The 19429-nt window shown below is 36.5% G+C and overlaps 2 protein-coding genes across 2 annotated transcripts; one reads left to right on the top strand and one right to left on the bottom strand.

The window, feature by feature from the left end:
• The first annotated feature begins 1019 nt into the window (after window positions 1-1019).
• Window positions 1020-12495, top strand: LOC146162494 (uncharacterized). Its single transcript, XM_083385212.1, has 13 exons — window positions 1020-1175; window positions 1315-1361; window positions 2303-2378; window positions 3300-3517; window positions 3863-4045; window positions 4612-4793; window positions 7508-7677; window positions 7842-7888; window positions 8635-8710; window positions 9892-10109; window positions 11120-11302; window positions 11789-11941; window positions 12396-12495. The coding sequence occupies exons 1-13, from the start codon at window positions 1025-1027 to the stop codon at window positions 12477-12479; spliced, it is 1788 nt and encodes a 595-aa protein (XP_083241338.1). The 5' UTR covers window positions 1020-1024; the 3' UTR covers window positions 12480-12495.
• Window positions 12496-16037: 3542 nt separating this feature from the next.
• On the bottom strand, window positions 16038-19296 carry LOC146162493 (very-long-chain 3-oxoacyl-CoA reductase-like). The gene is made up of 5 exons (XM_083385211.1): window positions 19272-19296; window positions 18355-18572; window positions 17321-17503; window positions 16706-16858; window positions 16038-16121 (listed from the first exon to the last, which is right to left on the bottom strand). The coding sequence occupies exons 1-5, from the start codon at window positions 19294-19296 to the stop codon at window positions 16038-16040; spliced, it is 663 nt and encodes a 220-aa protein (XP_083241337.1).
• Between the last annotated feature and the right edge of the window lie 133 nt (window positions 19297-19429).

Genomic DNA, 19429 nt, shown 5'->3' with positions numbered 1-19429 from the left:
AATGACCGCACCGTGGCCCCCAGGGGGGCCGAGGGCAACGGTTGAGAAACCCTGGTTTATACCAAAAAAAACTTTAAGTTACATATGTAAAGCTATAAGAATTTATTATTAAAACTGCTATTATATCTCTTTAACTTAAGGAACTCAATGTTTGCAATTTATGGATACGGTACAAAACGTCTTTGGCGATTTTAAACTGTATCGCCACACTTGTGTCTCGGTACCAAATAAGCACAAGGAAGTGTTCAGAAGATAACAGAAGTTATCTGATTTGAAACAGAATTGCCACCCGTGTAATTAAATGGCCTGCTTATCGACGGGTTTATTTTGCAAAACATTGCATTTGGTCATTCACAGAGATCACACTCCTATAATAGTAGCCCACTCCTATATAGTAGATATATAATGCTTATCTGTCCTATTCAAACACGCCCGGTATGTCCATATTAGTTTATTGCCTTAAAATAAACTAGTAGTTTAGTGGCATGAATCGGTACAATACAGGGCTTCGATGACAGATTAGGAGGTCGGTTAAATTTGCTGGACTCAAACTTGACTTTCTTTTTGTTTTTTTTAGACTGGGGTTGTTTTGTTGACTCGGACTTAACATTGTTAAAGAAAAGTGCGCACTTTTTTGAAGCTATTTTAAAATGTGCGCACATTTTTTCGCACATTGTGCAAAAAATATTCACATTCCCGTCTCCAGGGTCGCACTCTAGTTGTTTTCAAACGACCACACAGTTCCACTAGAAAGCCGACTGTGGTAATATCTTTCTAAACATAAATGTTTCCTTGGCGGCCAATGTGAGTGTCTAAAAAATTGCCAAAAGCTCATAACAGTAGGTTAACTGCAAAGACGAGCTTACAATTGATATCATACACCCCTGCGCATCATGAAAACAAAAACGTGTTCAGCTGCCTTTGCTTGAAACTTGATACGGTTCATTGACGCAAAGAAGGCCATACTAATGCTATAGATGCGTAAGACTACACATCAGTTCAGGTTTGCACCTCGACAATTGACATGTTCGCTTTTTGTGAAACGCTGCTGCAATGCTTGGGCGCCCTGATGGTAGCCTATTGCGCTTATAACCTGACCATAAAGTTGTGGTATTTCGTCACAACATATTACTTCATAACGACGCTGGATGCGAGCAAGTACGGCAAATGGACAGGTGAATAAATCGATAGCTCTATTTGCTTTAAATACCTTTAAATGACGCAACCATAAATCTGTCGGTTACCCGATTTAAAAAATTTTAATTAAGGGCCTTGCAGGCCTTTTTCGTAAAACAAAAATATGTACTCTTCCAGTTGTAACCGGGGCATCTGATGGATTAGGAAAGCAGTTTGCATTGCAAGTAAGTCATCAGTAATAAGCTATGTGGATCATTTTTTCTATACGGTTTATAGTGATTGATATCGAAATTGTTTATTTTCGTTACTTTGTATTGAGTATATAGTGACCAGTGAAAAAGTTTAAACTGCTAGTATCTATACTTGTTTGCCGACTTGAGCCGTGCATGGTATCGCAATTTCTCATCCGCTGTACAATGCTAAAGAGGTCGATTAGGTTATGTTTGGCAAAACTGAAAAAATGTATCTTAAGGTCAACTATACATAATACGTGATAAGGTTGGCAACGATAGCAAGCCGCTAAGTTGTAAAACCCTACTTGAACTTTTACCTATACACTATAGTGACTATACCACTGCATAAGGATTGACGTGTTATCGCCGCAAGCATTTGCGGTTCCAATGTTTGTCAGTTCATAGGCCTAGTTTAGCCGATTTCTTTGAATGGCGCTCGGCCGTGAAGGGCGAAAATCAAACAATGAAGTTTTATTTCCTCGAATTGACGGATTTTTCGCTTGCCTTGAGTTGCGCTTTATGATTCAAGGAATTGCACCAAAATTGCGCTCGAATTTCACGGTTGCAAAACTACAAATTCAATAGGGATATAAGTCACACCGAGACTAAAGAGTAAAAAAAACAAAAATGAATTATGTTTTACGATTAAGTCCATTGAAATTGTAAACTGTGCATAAACATAAATAATTCGACCATTAGTTTAGCTTTGTAATGTTTATGGTCACAATGCGACATGTCTGCCTGGTTGAAGCACCAATATCTTCATTACGCTATTATAGCATCAACGTTATCTCGAGATTTGAAGTACAAGCTACAATTACGGCACTATAAGTCGGCTTGTCGTAGTTTCTGCACCGACAAGTCCGATATGTTGAAAGTCCCATTTAATTCCAAGCTGTTTAACGGCAGGTTGCAATGTGATTTTTTTCCAGTTTGCCGAAAGAGGACAAAACATCGTTTTGATTTCAAGATCACTACAAAAACTGGAAACGGTTGCAAATGAAATAGGTAGGCATAACATTTATCATTTTATATGTGCTTGGCGATTCGTCTATAACTTGTTAACTTAAAGTAATTATTTATAGTTGTGACAAGTTTGGCGGTCAAGATTTTATTGACAGACGCCGTACTGCTTAAAAACTTTAATGTAAAACACTTCACTAATTTGAAAACCGCCTGGTTGTGGAAATAAGTACCAAACGTTAGACCAGCGCCTCCAGGCCGTAGAGAGTTTTTTGTATGTGGGTATCTGAAATAGCTACGCTTTTACTATCAGGCTAAGTAGACTTAAAAGAAGCTCTTCCGACATTTCCTATTTATTTTGTCCAATACTTGGGCTACTTATACAGAATGCTTTCATTAGGGAATGCAAGAACACCACGCAAAGTAAAAAATCAATAACGCCAAAAAAATAGACTAAAATATTTCATTTTTGATTTAGGAAAATGCAAGCTGCGCCCTATTCGAGCACACAGTATAATTTATTTTATGTGATTAGTTTTTGAAATTTTCTTTTGAAATTCTCTCAACTACTGCTAGTATCAAAGTTAAACCTGTTTCATATTATAATTGAATTATATAAAATAATTTGTTGAAAGTGATTTGCAAAATAAAAAGGTTTCTATACAGTTTGCCGCGTCTTAAAAAAAAAATATACTAGATAAATGGTTATGAACTTTAATTGAAGAGTTCGCAACAAAATTACTAGAACTTTTTAAGCCTGTTTACTGCAGATCATGGTTCAGACACACCTTGTCTTATCCGGCGTTTTTCCATTTTGGAGAACGAAGATCACCCCAGTGTTGCTCATTGAAGCATATGAATTTGCTTGACAAAAGGTTTATAAACAACTTCACCCATTTTTTAACACTTTTAAACCCCTGGCTTCTTGGCAGCGTTCTTCTGTAAAATCGCTGCTTTTTACCGCAGATTCGAAGTACGGCGTTAAGACCAAGTGCGTGGAGGCCGACTTCACAGGCGGCGCGGAGATATACGAGCGCATCGCGGAGGTAGTGGCCGGTCTGGACGTGGGCGTACTCGTCAACAACGTGGGCACGGGCCATCCCATTTGCAGGTTTGCCGAAATGCCAGAAGTCAACCGTTTTATCGACGAAGTGATTCCGACCAACATCGTGTCACAGCTTAAAGTAAGATGTTAAGCGACTTGTCTCTTGTCAGTTTAATCTGTTCGAAGGTCCGGCTCTTTCCTGATAAGACGTTGAAATACTAATACCCAAGTATTTTATTTGCCCTAAACAGAGTTAAAATTGTATATATTACTTAGCATAGCCAAGTAACCGAAAAAGACTATACTTTTATATATCTTAGACCTGTGAATGAAAAAACACAAAAATGTTTCAACAGTTGTTCAAAAAACACTTGCATTGTCGTATGAAGAGCAATAAAAAGTCTTGGCAATCAAGCATGTTGCTATGTTATACATTCTTCATTGTGTGAATGTATTTAATTAGGGTACACTCGGATATTTTTAGATGAGTAACATGGTCCTTCCAGGGATGGCTCAGCGTAAGAGAGGACTCATTATAAACGTGTCTTCTGGAGGGGGAGTCGCACCATCTCCAAACATGGCGTTATACGGGTCTACAAAGGCGTTCATGGATTACTTCTCATGCTCGACAGCCTTGGAGTACAAGGAAGATGGAATAGAAATTGTTGTAAGTGATAAATCACTTGGTACGGTTTTTAATTGTGTGAGCAGGACAGTAAATACGATGTCACCCTATAGGTGATGCAACATTATCAACTATCATCAAACTTTAACTGCGTTTGTACTGTATCCAAATACCAGCTGTAGAGTACCGTCTTTACATTACTTTTATGAATTTATTGCAACTTGATTTTAATAATGTAGCACAGAAATGTTTTGAACAATTTTAAATTCGACTATAGCTTTCGACAATCGACTTGTTTCTTATCCGGTGCTGCTCATAAAACCTTTTAATAAACGAGGCAACCCAGCAAGGAAATTTGTTGCATCTAAGTAGGAATTGTGCTTAGCCAATCACGTTTATTTAACTTTTGGAAAATTAAGACCGTCAATCTAATTTTTAGTTTTATCATTCCAATAAAACCTATTTCCTTGCCACAACAAAGTGTGGATATCTAACCTAATATAATTTGGCAAAACACGAATAAGACGCGGTTAATCAATTGTAATTAACGCAAAAAATCAAATTTCATACTGTGTTTAAAAACAGGTTAATAACGATTTCATTTACAGAGTCTGATGCCGTACTTTGTTTCGACAAAAATAAATAGTCACCTTCCTGTATCTTTCTTGGTTCGGGAGCCTAAAGACTTCATTGTCAACGTAATGAGTGCAGTAGCAAGCGGTTGCATGAGAACACACGGATGCTGGCAGCACGACTTGCAGGTTATTACCCTACCGTTCTACAGTCACTTGTTGGACGACACATTAGGGGGCGTTAAGCACAAATTACCTTAAAATCACCAGGTTTAAATTTGGTCGTCACCAAAGGCGGATCTAGTGGCAGAAGGGGTGAATTAGGATTAGGCTATGTCCCCCGCAAAATTTCTATTTTTGGCCAAGTCTTACTATTTAAATACAAATTATTTTCGCGCCTCGTGCCAACTGTTTTTACTACATTGTGCCTGTGCTAAGTAAATTCATTCATCTCAAATGTGTTAAGCATACTACCAAACCTCTTTGGGCTTACGGAACTCTCCATAAAATATAAATAGTTCACCCAATTCTTACCCAATTCTTACCCAATCGACATTCAAATTGTATCAAGAAGCTCACCAATAGAGAAAAAAATTAAATTCGTAGAGATTTGAAATATTTATTGGCACCCTTGAGTGTTAGATGTGATAGCCTGGTTGGGGACTACTGAGCTAAGCTATAAATCAAAGCATGCTACAACACCATGTGGTAGACTAGCACGAAGATGTAAACATTTAGAACGCAATTAGTCTCGTAAAGGTCTCATATTCGTATTCTGTATAACAATTTTGTATCACAGGGATGGATTGGGCGTCATCTTCCAAGTAGAATTTATCAATCGATGCTTCAGTACAACCTTGCTATTATAATGAAGAAAACATAGGAAAGAGTACCACTCCACGCTTATATATGCACAAGACGTTTTTTGTTTTTGTGTAACCGAAGTAGCAATATACTCCCACCACTAACAAACTAGCCTGTCCTAGGCCTACTTAATTAATCATAAAAAAATTGTGTTGAAGTACAGACGTATTGCTAAAACTGTTGCCAACTTTTGCAGTCGTACGTTTCATTCGACGCTTTATGTTCCGGGTGTTGCTTATAATTGACTGCTTTTCAAAACGGGGTGACAGTTGTTTATTATATATCTTAGAAAGCCTTACGCCAGGGGTGTCCAACTCAAACAAGCCGACGTGCCAATTTTTATTTTATAACTTCTTCCCGTGCCATAGTTTAGCAACTATTTTTTTTTCTAACATTAAAAGCGCTTCTATACCAGAAATAAAACAGCATAATGTTATAGAATCAGAACTAATTATTTGTTGTCGTAAATGCTGGGATTGTTTTGTATTGTGAATAAACAATGACAATTGCCTGTATAACAAATTTAGCTTTTTTGACAATTGGCTGTATTTTTGGGGGGGGCTTGCGTGCCATTTTTATGAGGTCGCGTGCCACATTTGGCCCGCGTGCCTCATGTTGGACACCTCTGCCTTACGTCATATGTTGTGATAAGGCAACATTATTTTCCAAATATTCAACCCAAACACCTATCCTGAGACCAAACTGATTTAACATTGTAAAGCATATTTTTTGAGCTTAAGCAATTAACAATATATTTAAATTAACTAGTTTTAAATTGTTATGGATGTTTTATAGTTTGCAGATGGATTATTTCTGAATTAAAGTCCAATAGATTAACAATTTGACGTGATCATTTTAATAAATTTTAAAGTAAAAATATTTGTTGGGGGCACATTTTCCTGCAAAGGCTGAGTTATAAATCAAATTATTAAAGGAAATAACGCACACTTTTGTGTCGTTTCCCTTCAGCGTGGAATTGTCATTTTCTTTCTTCATTCACGGCACCATTATCAAATTCAAATACGAATACACGACTTCGCTGCTTGCGGGAATGTTATTTTGGAAAAATTTAGCTCCTTGCAACATAAAAAGTCCAGCCGTATTGTATTGGAAAGGTGCTTAATTAGCAAGAACCGTTGACGTATGTTTCCCTAAACGGTTTTACACGTCTGTGTAGTTCTGTATGTCAAAGCGTGAGTTACTGCAAAGGTTGGGCGGTCTAGTGGTAGGCCATTGCGCCTATAATCTGAAACTGTATTAACTATATAAAAGTGTTTTTTCAAGTTGCATGCAGGTGCTTGCTGTCCTCTACCAAAAAAAGTACGTTACATTTTGACGTTAATTGATAAGGCAACTTGTGACGTCACGTTTTATCCTAACCTTGTGACATCATCTCTGTAACTTTTTAATGCCGCCCCACTCTAGACAAAAACTCCTAGACAAAAACAAAAAAGTCGCCCCTGTTGAAAATCTAATCAGTTAAGGAAATGACGTTCTTTCCGTCTCGCTTAAACGTGCTCTTAGCATTTCGTGATAAACACATTGTCTGCTTTTTTTGTTTACGGCACCATTATCAACTTCAAATTACAACACGAGTCGTCTATGCTTGCAGCAATTTATTGTAGGAAATTGAGGGCTCTGCGCAACAAGAAAGGATAGTCAAAGCCGCACGTGTATTGGACTAAGCAAGAATTGTTAAAGCATGTTCGACTAAACTGCAGAGTTCAAAGTTGCACTCATGTCACTGTTTTTAGGTGTCTTAATTTGACTGGTATTTTGAAAAAATGACTTGAGCATTTTTTAAATAACCTATATTTCTCATTTTGCGTGCTGTATATTATTGCGCTTTTCGTACATGCTAGTTGCGTTATTGCTCATGTTTGGACGAGATTACTAATTTTAATACCTGGGGACCTGACCTGGAATTACCTTGCTTCTATTATGACTTGACGTGGACTTGACTTGTTATTTACTCAAAAATACTTGGCTTTGGCTTAAGTTATTTTACAAAAGACTTGACTGGGTTTTAAGTCATTCAAAAAGACTTGTTTCCAACACTGCACATTAGTTTAGTTCTGTGTCTTGACATGTTTGCTTGCTGTGAATCGCTGCTTCAATACTTGGGTGGTCTGGTGGCAGCCTACTGCGTTTACAACTTGGCCATAAAGTTGTGGTATTTCGTCACAACTTGTTACTTCAAAAGGAAGCTGGATGTAAGCAAGTACGGCAAATGGACAAGTAAGAGAATTTATAGTGGTCTATACTGTAAGTAATATGCAAAAACAAGTATTTTGTCGGTTAGATATATTTAAAGGTGTGAATAATAATTTTTCTTCTCATATAAAATTGGATTTTCAAGTTTAGACATTGTATTGAATATAAGTCGAGTTATATTCTTCTAGTTGTTACTGGGGCTTCTGACGGATTGGGAAAGGAGTTTGCATTGCAAGTAAGTTAACAGTTGTTGAAATTTTTAATTTTATGTTTTGTAATTTACCTTACCTGGTTTGAGTTTTAAACTAAGACCACATAAAACCATACCCGAGTCTTGAGTCCGACGTGCCCAGTATTACATTTTATAACTGATAAGGCCGCCAATTCTTAATGCTAAAAGCGAAACAACAAATGGTATAATATTGTCCAACCTTGTATTTTAAGTGGATGAATTATTATGAGACACCCCTATAAAGTTGAAGCTGAACATCCACAGTATTTAGTTGCCTTAATTTTGCGGAAAACAGGCTGGAGAGTCTGAACTGGACTGGACGAAATCGCACATTTGACCGGAGTCGGACGTCGGACTTAAATTTATTTTTCGGCTGGAGTCGGATTCGGGCTACTTTTAACCGAATCCCTGTTTTAAACGCCTTCGGATAATAATGATAGACGTGTTAGATACATGCATAGCAAAAGTATTAGTTTGATAAAACGATTAATATGCAACCTCTTAATTTTCTAGTGTCATTTAACTATTCGAGAGGTGGATACATTAAACAACTGTAGTATTCCGATCCACTTTTTTAAATCAATCGATCGAACTAAGTAATCCCAACTTGATAGGTTGTTCAAAAATAGTGTTAGACAACTTAACCAAAAACAAGAGCCCCGGAAAACTTGTTACAAGGGTGATTTATAATATATTTCAAAACATTCACGTTTCATGCCGAGTACCTAATTATATTTGACGTTTTGCAGTTTGCCAAAAGAGGACAAAACCTCGTGCTGATTTCCAGATCACTTCAGAAACTGCAAACTGTTGCCGAGGAAATTGGTGGGTCTTAAATAATTATCATGTTTTAAATGAATATACGTTTTTAATGCCTGAAAGTATATTGTCTAGGAAATCAAGCATTAGTTTATCAATAAGCAATGTATTACGTTCAAAGTTCAAAACTGCAAAGCCAATGGTAAAAGGTACATACATTCCATCTCTTTGTACATACATTCCATCTCTACATTAGGAGACACGACAAAAAATTAACTGTGACGAAATTTGTTAAGTTCAATTTGGTACTTTGTTCTAAAACTAATTTTAATGAGGTGAACTTTAATTGAGTGAGCTCCAAGCTATGGTTCGCGACCCTAAGTGCGGTCGCCTAAACCTGCAGTTCTAGTGATTTCTTTGTATCGTGGTTGCGTAATGGTTATATGGAAAATGGTGGAACAATTGAAAAAGTCGTTTTCATGTGTTAACTTTTAATCCATGTGTAGTGTAGCCACAGTTCCCTGAAATTGATAATAACGTAAGCATAATATTGAATCACATGTGTTATAATTAAAAAAAATACTTATTCGAAAACAAAGTAGGGTCGCATGTAAATATTGATTTCATTATATGTAATCTTGGGTCGGTTTATAAAAAAGGTTGAAGACTACTACTGCTCTAATTAAGTTCAGCGCTAAAGTTTTTGAGTTTGGTTGCTCTAGTTTTAATCGTAAGAACTATGGACAAACTCCAGTGTTGTGATGACTCAAGGGCATTTAACCCAAGTCACTGCTTCAAATGACTTCACTAGATTTAAGTATTTTGGAAAAATGACGTGGGTCGACTCAAGTCTTTTAGAGGAGACAAATGACTTGGGTTGATATTAAGTGTTTTCAATATAAGCATTTTATTGACAAATTTTATCCTAATTATTTTTAATTATTCTAATTTGTTCACATGAAACAGTTTCCGTGCTGTATATTGCGGTTTTGGTATTTTTTGGTTAAAGTATTGCTCATAATCGGACGAGTTTACTCAATTTTAGTGCAATTGTATTTACGATGACTTTATTTGGAATTGACTTGCACTACCGTAGTATGGCTTAAACAAAACTTCAAAATACTTGACTTGGACTTAAGTTAATTTGCGAACGACTTGACTGGGCTTAAGTCATTTAAAATGACTTCTTAAAAAATGGTAAAGCTCTGTCGCGTCGTTTCCCGGCAAAATATTCCCATTTTCTGCAGAGTCAAAGTACGGCGTCATGACCAAGTGCGTGGAGGCCGACTTTAAGCAAGGCGCGGAGATTTACGAGCGCATCGCCGAGGTTGTGGCTGGTCTGGACGTGGGCGTGCTCGTCAACAACGTGGGCATGGGAAGGAACCCGAGCAAATTCGCTGAAACACCAGACTGTGAAGGATATATCGACGAAGTGATTCCCATCAACATAGTATCACACCTTAAAGTAAGATGCCTTTTAATGGCGGCGTCAAAAAAACGCTTTAGTTTTGTTCTTAACGCATTGATATTGTTTATTTTCCAACGGCAAGGCTGGAAGTTGGGATTTAAGCGTAGGTACTAATTGACAAAGTGTGTATATAATTTAACTACAGTATTTCCACACTGCTTCACACAAATTGAGACACAATAGAGCTAAACCTCTGAATCCATATTGGTAGCCTAAACTAACACAGCGATGGAAAAGTAAAGATAAAATGGTAATTTACGCCACAGCTTTGTTTGCTAAGTGATGCCCCTTTGTGTCGGGAGTTAAACGAATTCATCGTAACCAACTATTTTACATTATCGCCTTGCTATGAAAAAAGTTAAAAAAATAGTTAAAAAACCTATTAAAAATATGTGGATCGTCAGTTATTTTGCCTATTTCGAAGTGTTTCAATTTATTTTTCACTTTATGCAACATAGATTTTAGTATACAGCAATGTGGCGTTACACCGCTTATCGTTTATTGCAGTGCTTCTTGAACTTTTTTAGTTTTGTTCACCCCTAGCATCTATTCCCAGATTTCAGTCATCCTTATCTCATGATATGATAAAACTATCTCGTCTATATATAACAGCACCTGAAATATCCGCCCTTCTCGCACGCTATCACCCATTTCTGACGGTTGACCCTTATTCACCCCTTTAGGTTGGTTCACCCCTGCAAAAATCATATTCACCATAGGGTGAACCATTCACCTGTTTAAGAAACACTAGTTTAGGTATTTTGCGCAGCTTATCGTTTAGGTATTTTTAAGATCTTTGGATAACATTGGCTTGACAAAAATATACAGGTAGTATTATTCTATATACAGAAACTAAACTCTTTATTTGGTAAAATTATCTTTGTCTATCCACAATGCAATAGACTACACGGTGTATTTCATTTAAAAAAAAGAAAATCAAGTACGTTGGCTTATTGTACTGATTTGATAATCTGAATGCACAATTGATTAATTACGGAGATTTTAAGATGTCCAACATGGTGCTTCCTGGGATGACTAAACGAAAAAGGGGACTCATCATCAACGTGGCTTCTGGATCTGCGGTTACACCCCATCGTAATCTGGCATTGTACGCGGGTACCAAGGCGTTCATGGATTACTTTTCATGCTCTACAGCCCTAGAGTACAAGGAAGATGGAATCGATATTGTTGTAAGTAATAAATCACTTCCTAACTTTTTTGTGCAAGACAGTAAATGTTCTCAAGCTAACAAAATTGTTCAGTTAACGAATTTGCAAGGTGCTTAGCACCTCACTTGAAAATGTCTCAAGGATCCCAGGTAAACCACTGAGCTATATAAGTTGTATACGACGTTACTGAAAAGAACAGCAGGATGCAACACAGCTTTAGTTTTGTCTTGACTTTTAAGTGTTTATTTTTCTATGTTCGGCAGGGACTGCAAACAAACAATTCTGTTCTTTTACCAACCCTTGCAGGCTTCAAATCGTTAATGTTGTTATGTACAACAAGCTACGCTGAAAATAAAAATAACTTTCTTAACAATCCATTTTACTGGGCCTGCTGCTACCACGAGGCGTTCAATTGTTATGTATAACGAAAGTTGAAAATAAGTGTTTTCATATGATCAATACAAATGCAATTTTTTACAACATACAAACTGAGAGCTGCCATTACAGAGTCTGATGCCCTACGTTATTTCTACCAAATCAGTTGCCTATTTGCCGCCAACTTTCTGGATTCGGGCAACAGATGATGTTGTCCTTAACACCATGAGTGCCGTAGCTAGCGGCTACACGAGAACGCACGGGTGCTGGCAGCACGAATTTCAGGTATCGCTTAGCTGTATAAAAAGCACGGGCCGCTGTTGCGTTTTGCATCATGACTCATGAGTTAGTGCTGTAATCGTGCCGAGTTTGTTCTAGAAAACCATTTTCTGCATTTTTCATTTTTTTAAACAAGAGGTAAACTTATCGCTTGATGAAAGCTAAATAATCGAGTAAATCGAAATCCTCTTAAAAGACGTTTAGATACCAACTTGTGTCATCATCAGTTAATGTGACTAAAACATATCCAAACCTCACTTATAGAATGCGGTTAGTCTCTTTTAATTACAGGTGATTCTTTTTTAAAATCCAATTTTATTTAAAGTTTGTTCGTACAAAGTTTTTATCTTGGGTCAAAAACGAAGTGTGCCCCAGAATAACACTTAAATGCTGTAGCAGGAATGACTATACGAAATAAAATGTAGTATGGTCGAATATTGAAATGAGTTTTATTTGACAGGGATGGATTGGACGTAATCTTCCAGCCAGCGTTTATCAAAATTTGATTCCATACATCATCGCCAGGGCAATGAAGAAAGAATAAACATGTTTGCTACCGGATGCTCCTAAAATATAACTGATTACCCCTAAATATTTACGTGGCCCCAAAAAGAAAACTGTAAAAAATTCGTGTCTCACTTTAAACCAGGGAGTCGAATCGAACCCGAAGCTTGAATGTTATAAACCGCATTTGGATTAATTTTCTCCCAACAGCAACCAAACGCGAACTGTGTTTTGTACGATTTTAAGGAGCTGAACAGCAACTGAACCGAAGATTTTAAAAGAACCTGAACCTTAACCTCAACCGAAACCTAAATTTCAAACAATCGGTTCACTTCCACAACCTGTATTTTACAGAGTCAAGATATACCATGTTCGAAATTTTAGAAGAATAGGCCTAATTATTCATTAAAACAACGTCGCTTTTTATTTTTCAAAAATATAATGCTTTATTTTTTATTGACCCACTTTTTTTGGTTTGTTGCAACTAATATTGTATACAAACAGGAACTGTTTAAACCGACTGAGCTTAACCGGAACTTTCAAAATGCTCTGAACCGAAACCAGAACTAAAGCGGATTCTGACAAAACTTCGAACCCTAACCAAACCTTAACAGGAAAAATCAAACGGTTCGACTCCCTACTTTAAATTACTTAAAATTGTATTATTTGTATAATAAATTGTTTAAGTGGTATAAGAAATTATTTAAGTTGTATGATAAATTGTTTAAGTTGTTTGATAAATTGTTTAGGTTGCATGATAAATTGTATCATCGGTATAATAAATTGTGTTATTTGGAAGTTAAGTTTGTCCCGGCTTCTCGTTAAACTATAAAATAACAGTCGTATACCTACATTAGTAATGACTGTGCTAATAAGCAATATTGTTTTGTTTTCAAAAGGTGCCAATTTTAGAAGAGACAAAATACAACAATTTTAAATATATTCCATAAATTGAGGGTGCTCGATCCATTTCAGACACAACACACAACATTGCCAAATTTCTCCCTGCGAAAAGCAATTAAACACATCACGTGTTAAGAAATTTATATTTGCCAAACCGTTAGCGCCACGTGTAAAGCAACGTATAGGTAAAACCGTTACGGCATTTAAAAAAATATTTTGGCTTTTTTATCCCTTTGATGAAGATCTTACGCTCTCTGTTACATGACTATTAGGTTAAATTTTAATTGCTTCAATAGTTTTTTTAGCCGTGAGCTATACCTCGAGGCTATAGAAAGTCAAAATGAACTTGGTACAGCGTGATAAGCAATAGCGATGATGATTCTTTTATTTTATTAACCGCGGTAAACTTCAGGTATTCCAATGAATATCGCACTTTTATATTGCAGTTCTAATTTTGCTTCGCTGGTACAGAGCCATCCGTCCGCTACCATGCAGTTAGGATTGAAATGGTAAATACACTATTTTACCTGGGAAACGCCGTTATTTGCATAGTCTTATATAAAACCAAGAGTGACATCATACCTTTCATAATATGAAGCTGACGTAGCAAAATTCTCAACTGCTCGTACTTGACAGCCCAGATTGAAGATTGTATATGAGGGAGGGGTAGAGATGACGCGATTTGTTAGTTTAAATTGCAACGTGATAAAGCAAAACAACTTAACAAACTTTTTCTTGTTGATCGATCGATCTCAAGCGCTAATGTGTATATAACGAAGCGTGAAACAAATTCTGGTTTTGGTTGAATTGTGCAAGACTTTTAACATAATGGAAAATGTGATGCATTTAGAACATGAGAAAGAATCACACACTGCTCCATATAACTATATTTATTAAAATGATTTTAACAAAAAGTTGTTACTTCGGACCATTGACCCCAATGCTAACTTACTAAAGAGAAGCAAAACAAGTTTGGGCAAAGGAAAACATTGGTTTATTAACCTTGTTAAGTTCCGGGGATGTTACTCACAATACAATAAACAAAACGTAAATAACTTGCGCAAAACATGAACCGTTTTAACAACTAGATTAATCTGTCAGATATCGTATTTTCGACAATTTTGTTTATTAATAGACTCAAAATATCTCCAAACACGGTTTAACAAGTCTGGTGTTCGTTAATATAAGTTCGACTTGATGCTTCAAAGCACACATCTGTTATCAGTTTAGCCGTGAATGGTCAGTGTTCAGCAAGGATTTCTATCTTAATATGAACGCTTGCTGTGAAATACTGATGCAATGGTTGGGCGGATTATTGATAGCCTACTGGACTTACAACCTGGCCATAAAGTTGTTTTACTTCATGACAACCTACTGCTTCAAGGACGCTGGATGCAAGCAAGTAGGCCTACGGCAAATGGGCAGGTCAGTAAACCATCAGTGGTGTTTGTGCTGTAACTTAACGTAACAAAAAATACACTAGTAAAACATTGGCCACCACATATCCTGATTTTTGATAAAATGCTTGTCTTGCAGTTATGTTACTTTTAAATTCTAAGATTGCACTAGCATTTTATTATATATGTTCTATTTGTCACTGGAGATTCTGATCCGATTAGAAAGCAGTTTGTCCAACATGTTACTGGAAAACAGAGGATTCCATGTAAAACTAACATTAAAATTTGTAGCTATCGCAAAGTTGCTTGCGAATTTTGTTTATATTTGTGATAAAACAGGATAAATTATACTCGACCAATAACAAAAATGCTATGAATTTTTGCATCTAAAATATCCTATACGCTTTACCACTGTAAGAGTTGACTGTATTTTGCCAATCCACGTGCTCAAATAAAAATACTTGTAAGCCTTACTTCGAGACTGAAACACCATCGGCTCTTTATGCTAAAAGCTTATTTAGATCTACCATTTCACGTCTTCACAATATTTATATAACATCGGTCTCTTATGGCCCTATAGAAATAAAAATTTGAACTACTTTTGTTCTATAGATTAAAGTCTTACCCCAGTTTCCCAAGAAAAGATTAAAATGTATTACTGTACCTTTTATATATAGTCATTGGCTAGTGGGGACATCCAATAACTGTTTTAAAAGCTTAAAAAAAACTGTTTTGTATATGGTTAGCGCCATATATTACCTGAATACGCAAAGAGTAGGCTACAGTGCTGGAACACATCTGATATTCCCAGTATTTTAATTGATTCGATTTACTATTATTCCAACTGCATATCAAGCTAAAAAGCAATGTTAAATTAACTGTTGCAAAGCGCATTTATTTTTATTCGAATTACGTACATAATTTAAAATAATTTTTTATAAGTGCTTATTTATTATTGCCAAAATTGTTTCAGTAGATCAAACAAGACAGGAATTTCTTGACTTTGTTGCAGAGACGGACAAAACACAATGAAGCAAAGAATATCTGACAGTATGTTAAAAATCTTGATGAAATTGTAGTGGCTCATGTATGCGGTTGTACACAGCAACAGACAATTGGCAAAACGTATTTCCAACAACAAAATACACATTTATACAAAAATATTTAACAACCGCTGCCCCATGTAACCAGCAAACTTTAATAGTTATCATTTGTTAAACAAAGGGGTATATAACTACGTGGAGTAGCAAAAAAGTAGACAGATTTGTACATTCAGTAGCAAACAGTGCCGTCCATTTCTATTCATTCTTTTTAGCGCTGGCGATGATGTTCATTAACAAGGCTAGATGAAAGCTGTCTGGAAGACAACGAGCAATCCATCCCTGCCAAAAAACGATTTTACTTAGTATCTATCATTGAAACATTTACCAGTCTTTACCTCAATGACTAGACATCCTGTGTGTAGCCTTATGTCTAAATCTTGCTACGACGAACCTATGGTTTGTAGTTACTGTTTATTAAGATCGTATTCTGCTTTTTAAGTATGCTAATGTATTTCCACAGGTTTTTGATTACTTTGTGGCAGCAAACCAAGGGATTTTAGGTGCAAACTAGAGCGCACTCATTCTAGACTTGACATCAAGAAGGTTGCTTATATTTCAAAATAATTGTTGACAAAAAAACGAACTTCAATTCACTAAGATTAAGCGCCGCGCTCATAGTAATAATCAACCACGGACTGCGACTGACTATACGTTAGGACAATAACATCGCTGGGATCTAAATTGGTATTTCTATCGCAGTTGATTTGGACTTGTGTCGATTCAAAATGAATTGAACACCGATGGCAGGATACGAAACAAGTATCTAGTTGATTTGAGTGAGAATTACGTCAATAATTGTACCATTTTTACTGAATCTGCAATGGTCATTTGCCTATCCATACGGTAGTTAAAGCAGGCTTTACCTGCAATTCGTGCTGCCAGCACCCATGTGTTCTCGTGCAACCGCTTGCTATGGCGCTCATTGCATTGCGTACAAAGTCGCCAGGGGCTCGAACCCAGAACGACAACGGCAAGTGGCCAGTCATAACGGTTGACACGAAGAACGGCATCAGACTCTGTAAGCAAAGTTCCTGTTGTCAAATTTCCTTATAGGGAAATTTTTTTTATATTACTATTTACAGTATGTGTCTATTAGAGTTAAATTCAACACAAACCAAACGTAACATATTGTTAAAAACGGTGTTTGAACCAAACATTTAACCTGGGTTAAACTAAACTTTTAACGTCGTTAAATCGAGCGGAATTATTTTGTATATATGCACAGACCGAAATTCGCTTGTTTTAATTGCAACATGTTAACTATATTAAAATGCGGATTCCAGAAAAGTTCAGCGTCGGCCTTGTTATCTGACAGCAGCCTACGACCAGAACAACTTGCGTGTCGCCATGCATACACAGTTTACACACCTAAAGTGTTTTCGAAGTTTTGTTATACTGGGTTGTCTTGACTGCCTTAATTTGTGTCGAATGTGGTAGAGCAATAGCGCTTTATACAGAAACTACTATATTTTACGTACAACAATATCTATTCCATCTTCCTTGTACTCCAAGGCTGTGGAACACGAGAAGTAATCCATGAAGGCCTTGGAAGACCCGTACAACGCTACATTGGGAAATAATGTCATTCCAGCTGCAGAGGATAAGTTAATGACGAGTCCTCTCTTACGCTGAACCATCCCAGGAAGTACAATGTGGCTCATCTTAAAATGCAAGTATAGTTTGTGATCTTTACACGTTTTTAGTCAGCATAGTTCATCAGTTTTACATTTGCTTTTTGCCCTGAAATGAATCGAAAAGTTTGCTTACTAACAGTATATAACATACTAAGAGGAAACGAGGAGCTGTTAGTGTGTTAAAGTATCTCAACAGGAAGGCTAGAGAAATCTAGATTTTTCACATTTCGCTCAACAGAGATTGAAAAGGGCTGTTTGAATGGGGGTATGAGCCCCCAAGGGGAAGGGTCCATAGTGACATATCGAAGTGGCCCTCAGACTTTTCAAATAAAATTTTCTTTTTGTTGCTGGGCTACGATAAAGTGCAATATGTTTAAAAATCAGTGACCTTCTATTTTGTTTGTCAATGTAACAATTGGCATTGCAGTTGATGGACAATTGAACTTTTCGCATTTTGTTAACTACCATATGTATATGCCTAATTAACACACTTTACATAAACATCGTTTATTACTCAGTCTGGCAAATATAGTCGATTGCTTACATGTTAAGGCATTACGCCCTCGGTAGAAACGTGTCAGAGAATTTCGCATGTAAACGGTTTAATTTGATATCCTGGGAATCCAAGTGGTAACGGTTTATCAAAAAGTCCTAGCTTTGGAAATCATTTAACTTTCAATCAGAGAGCCACTTTGCTAAACAGCACACGTTTGTAACAATTAGTCATTGTCAAAAATTAACTGTTGATATCCATTGTGAAACATACTTAGAATAACAATTGGGAAGTTTAATCAACCAGTCATGTAATGTTACCCATCTTATGGCAAACATTAATATAATGGCTTATCCCTTAATTAAGCTTCCATTTAGCATCTCACTTTGAGTTGTGACACGATGTTGGTCGGAATCACTTCGTCGATAAAACGGTTGACTTCTGGCATTTCGGCAAACTTGCAAATGGGATGGCCCGTGCCCACGTTGTTGACGAGCACGCCCACGTCCAGACCGGCCACTACCTCGGCGATTCGCTCGTATATCTCCGCGCCTCGTTTGAAGTCAGCCTCCACGCACTTGGTCTTAACGTCGTATTTTGACTCTACGCAAAACCGGCAAGTGATTTTAAAAACAAAACACGCTTTACTTTTCTAACTGGCGTCTTGTAAGCTTTAACCTGTGCTTATCATAGTTTGTTACTTTAAATTTTTTTGTTTATGAAAAGAGTCTGGAATTCAAGCCGGTTTCTATTTTAACTACCAACTTGTAAAAATATCTAGGTTACGTTGAGAATCTTAGCCTAAACAAGGGGTCGGAAACCTTTTCACCAAAGGGAGTAATATAATAACTGTGTGTTGGTTGTCATAATTCTAAAGGTCATATATATATTTTTTAACATTGTTTTGATAGGCAAAAATTCTGATTTAAGTATATGCGATCGATGGTTAAAATTTATGATTTTGGCCGTTTGTTATCTTTATATTAAAAAGACAGAACAGCGAGAAAAACCCAATTGATACTTTGGCGCAAAACGACCAGACTATTAACACAAACGAATTAATTAGCTTTGCGCGAATTTCAATTTTTTCTATTTATTACTTTATTTAAACAACATACGTTTAATGTACACCTTACAATGCCAAACTAGCTTGAAACGTTACAACTTCGATTGTTTCAAATGATTCCTTTTAAAAACATTATTTAAATAAGATAAAACCTTGTTGAGGCCTTGACCTATACCATTAATAGGCTGACATATCATTATTTAGTAAGTATTATGTAATGTACGTTTAATGCACACCTATTTCCTTGGCAACAGTTTCCATTTTGTGAAGCGACCTTGATATCAAAACAATGTTTTGTCCATTCTCGGCAAACTGAAAAACGTAACACAATACTTAAACTGGCGACAAATGCAATTTTTTAGTTTTAATTGTTTTAATACTAGGTCCATATCGA

This window comes from Ascidiella aspersa, chromosome 3, assembly GCF_963924565.1.
Source record: "Ascidiella aspersa chromosome 3, kaAscAspe10.2, whole genome shotgun sequence".
Lineage (NCBI taxonomy): Eukaryota > Metazoa > Chordata > Ascidiacea > Phlebobranchia > Ascidiidae > Ascidiella > Ascidiella aspersa.
The sequence above is the reverse complement of the archived record's forward strand: the minus strand, read 5'-3'. Positions and strand labels throughout refer to the sequence as shown.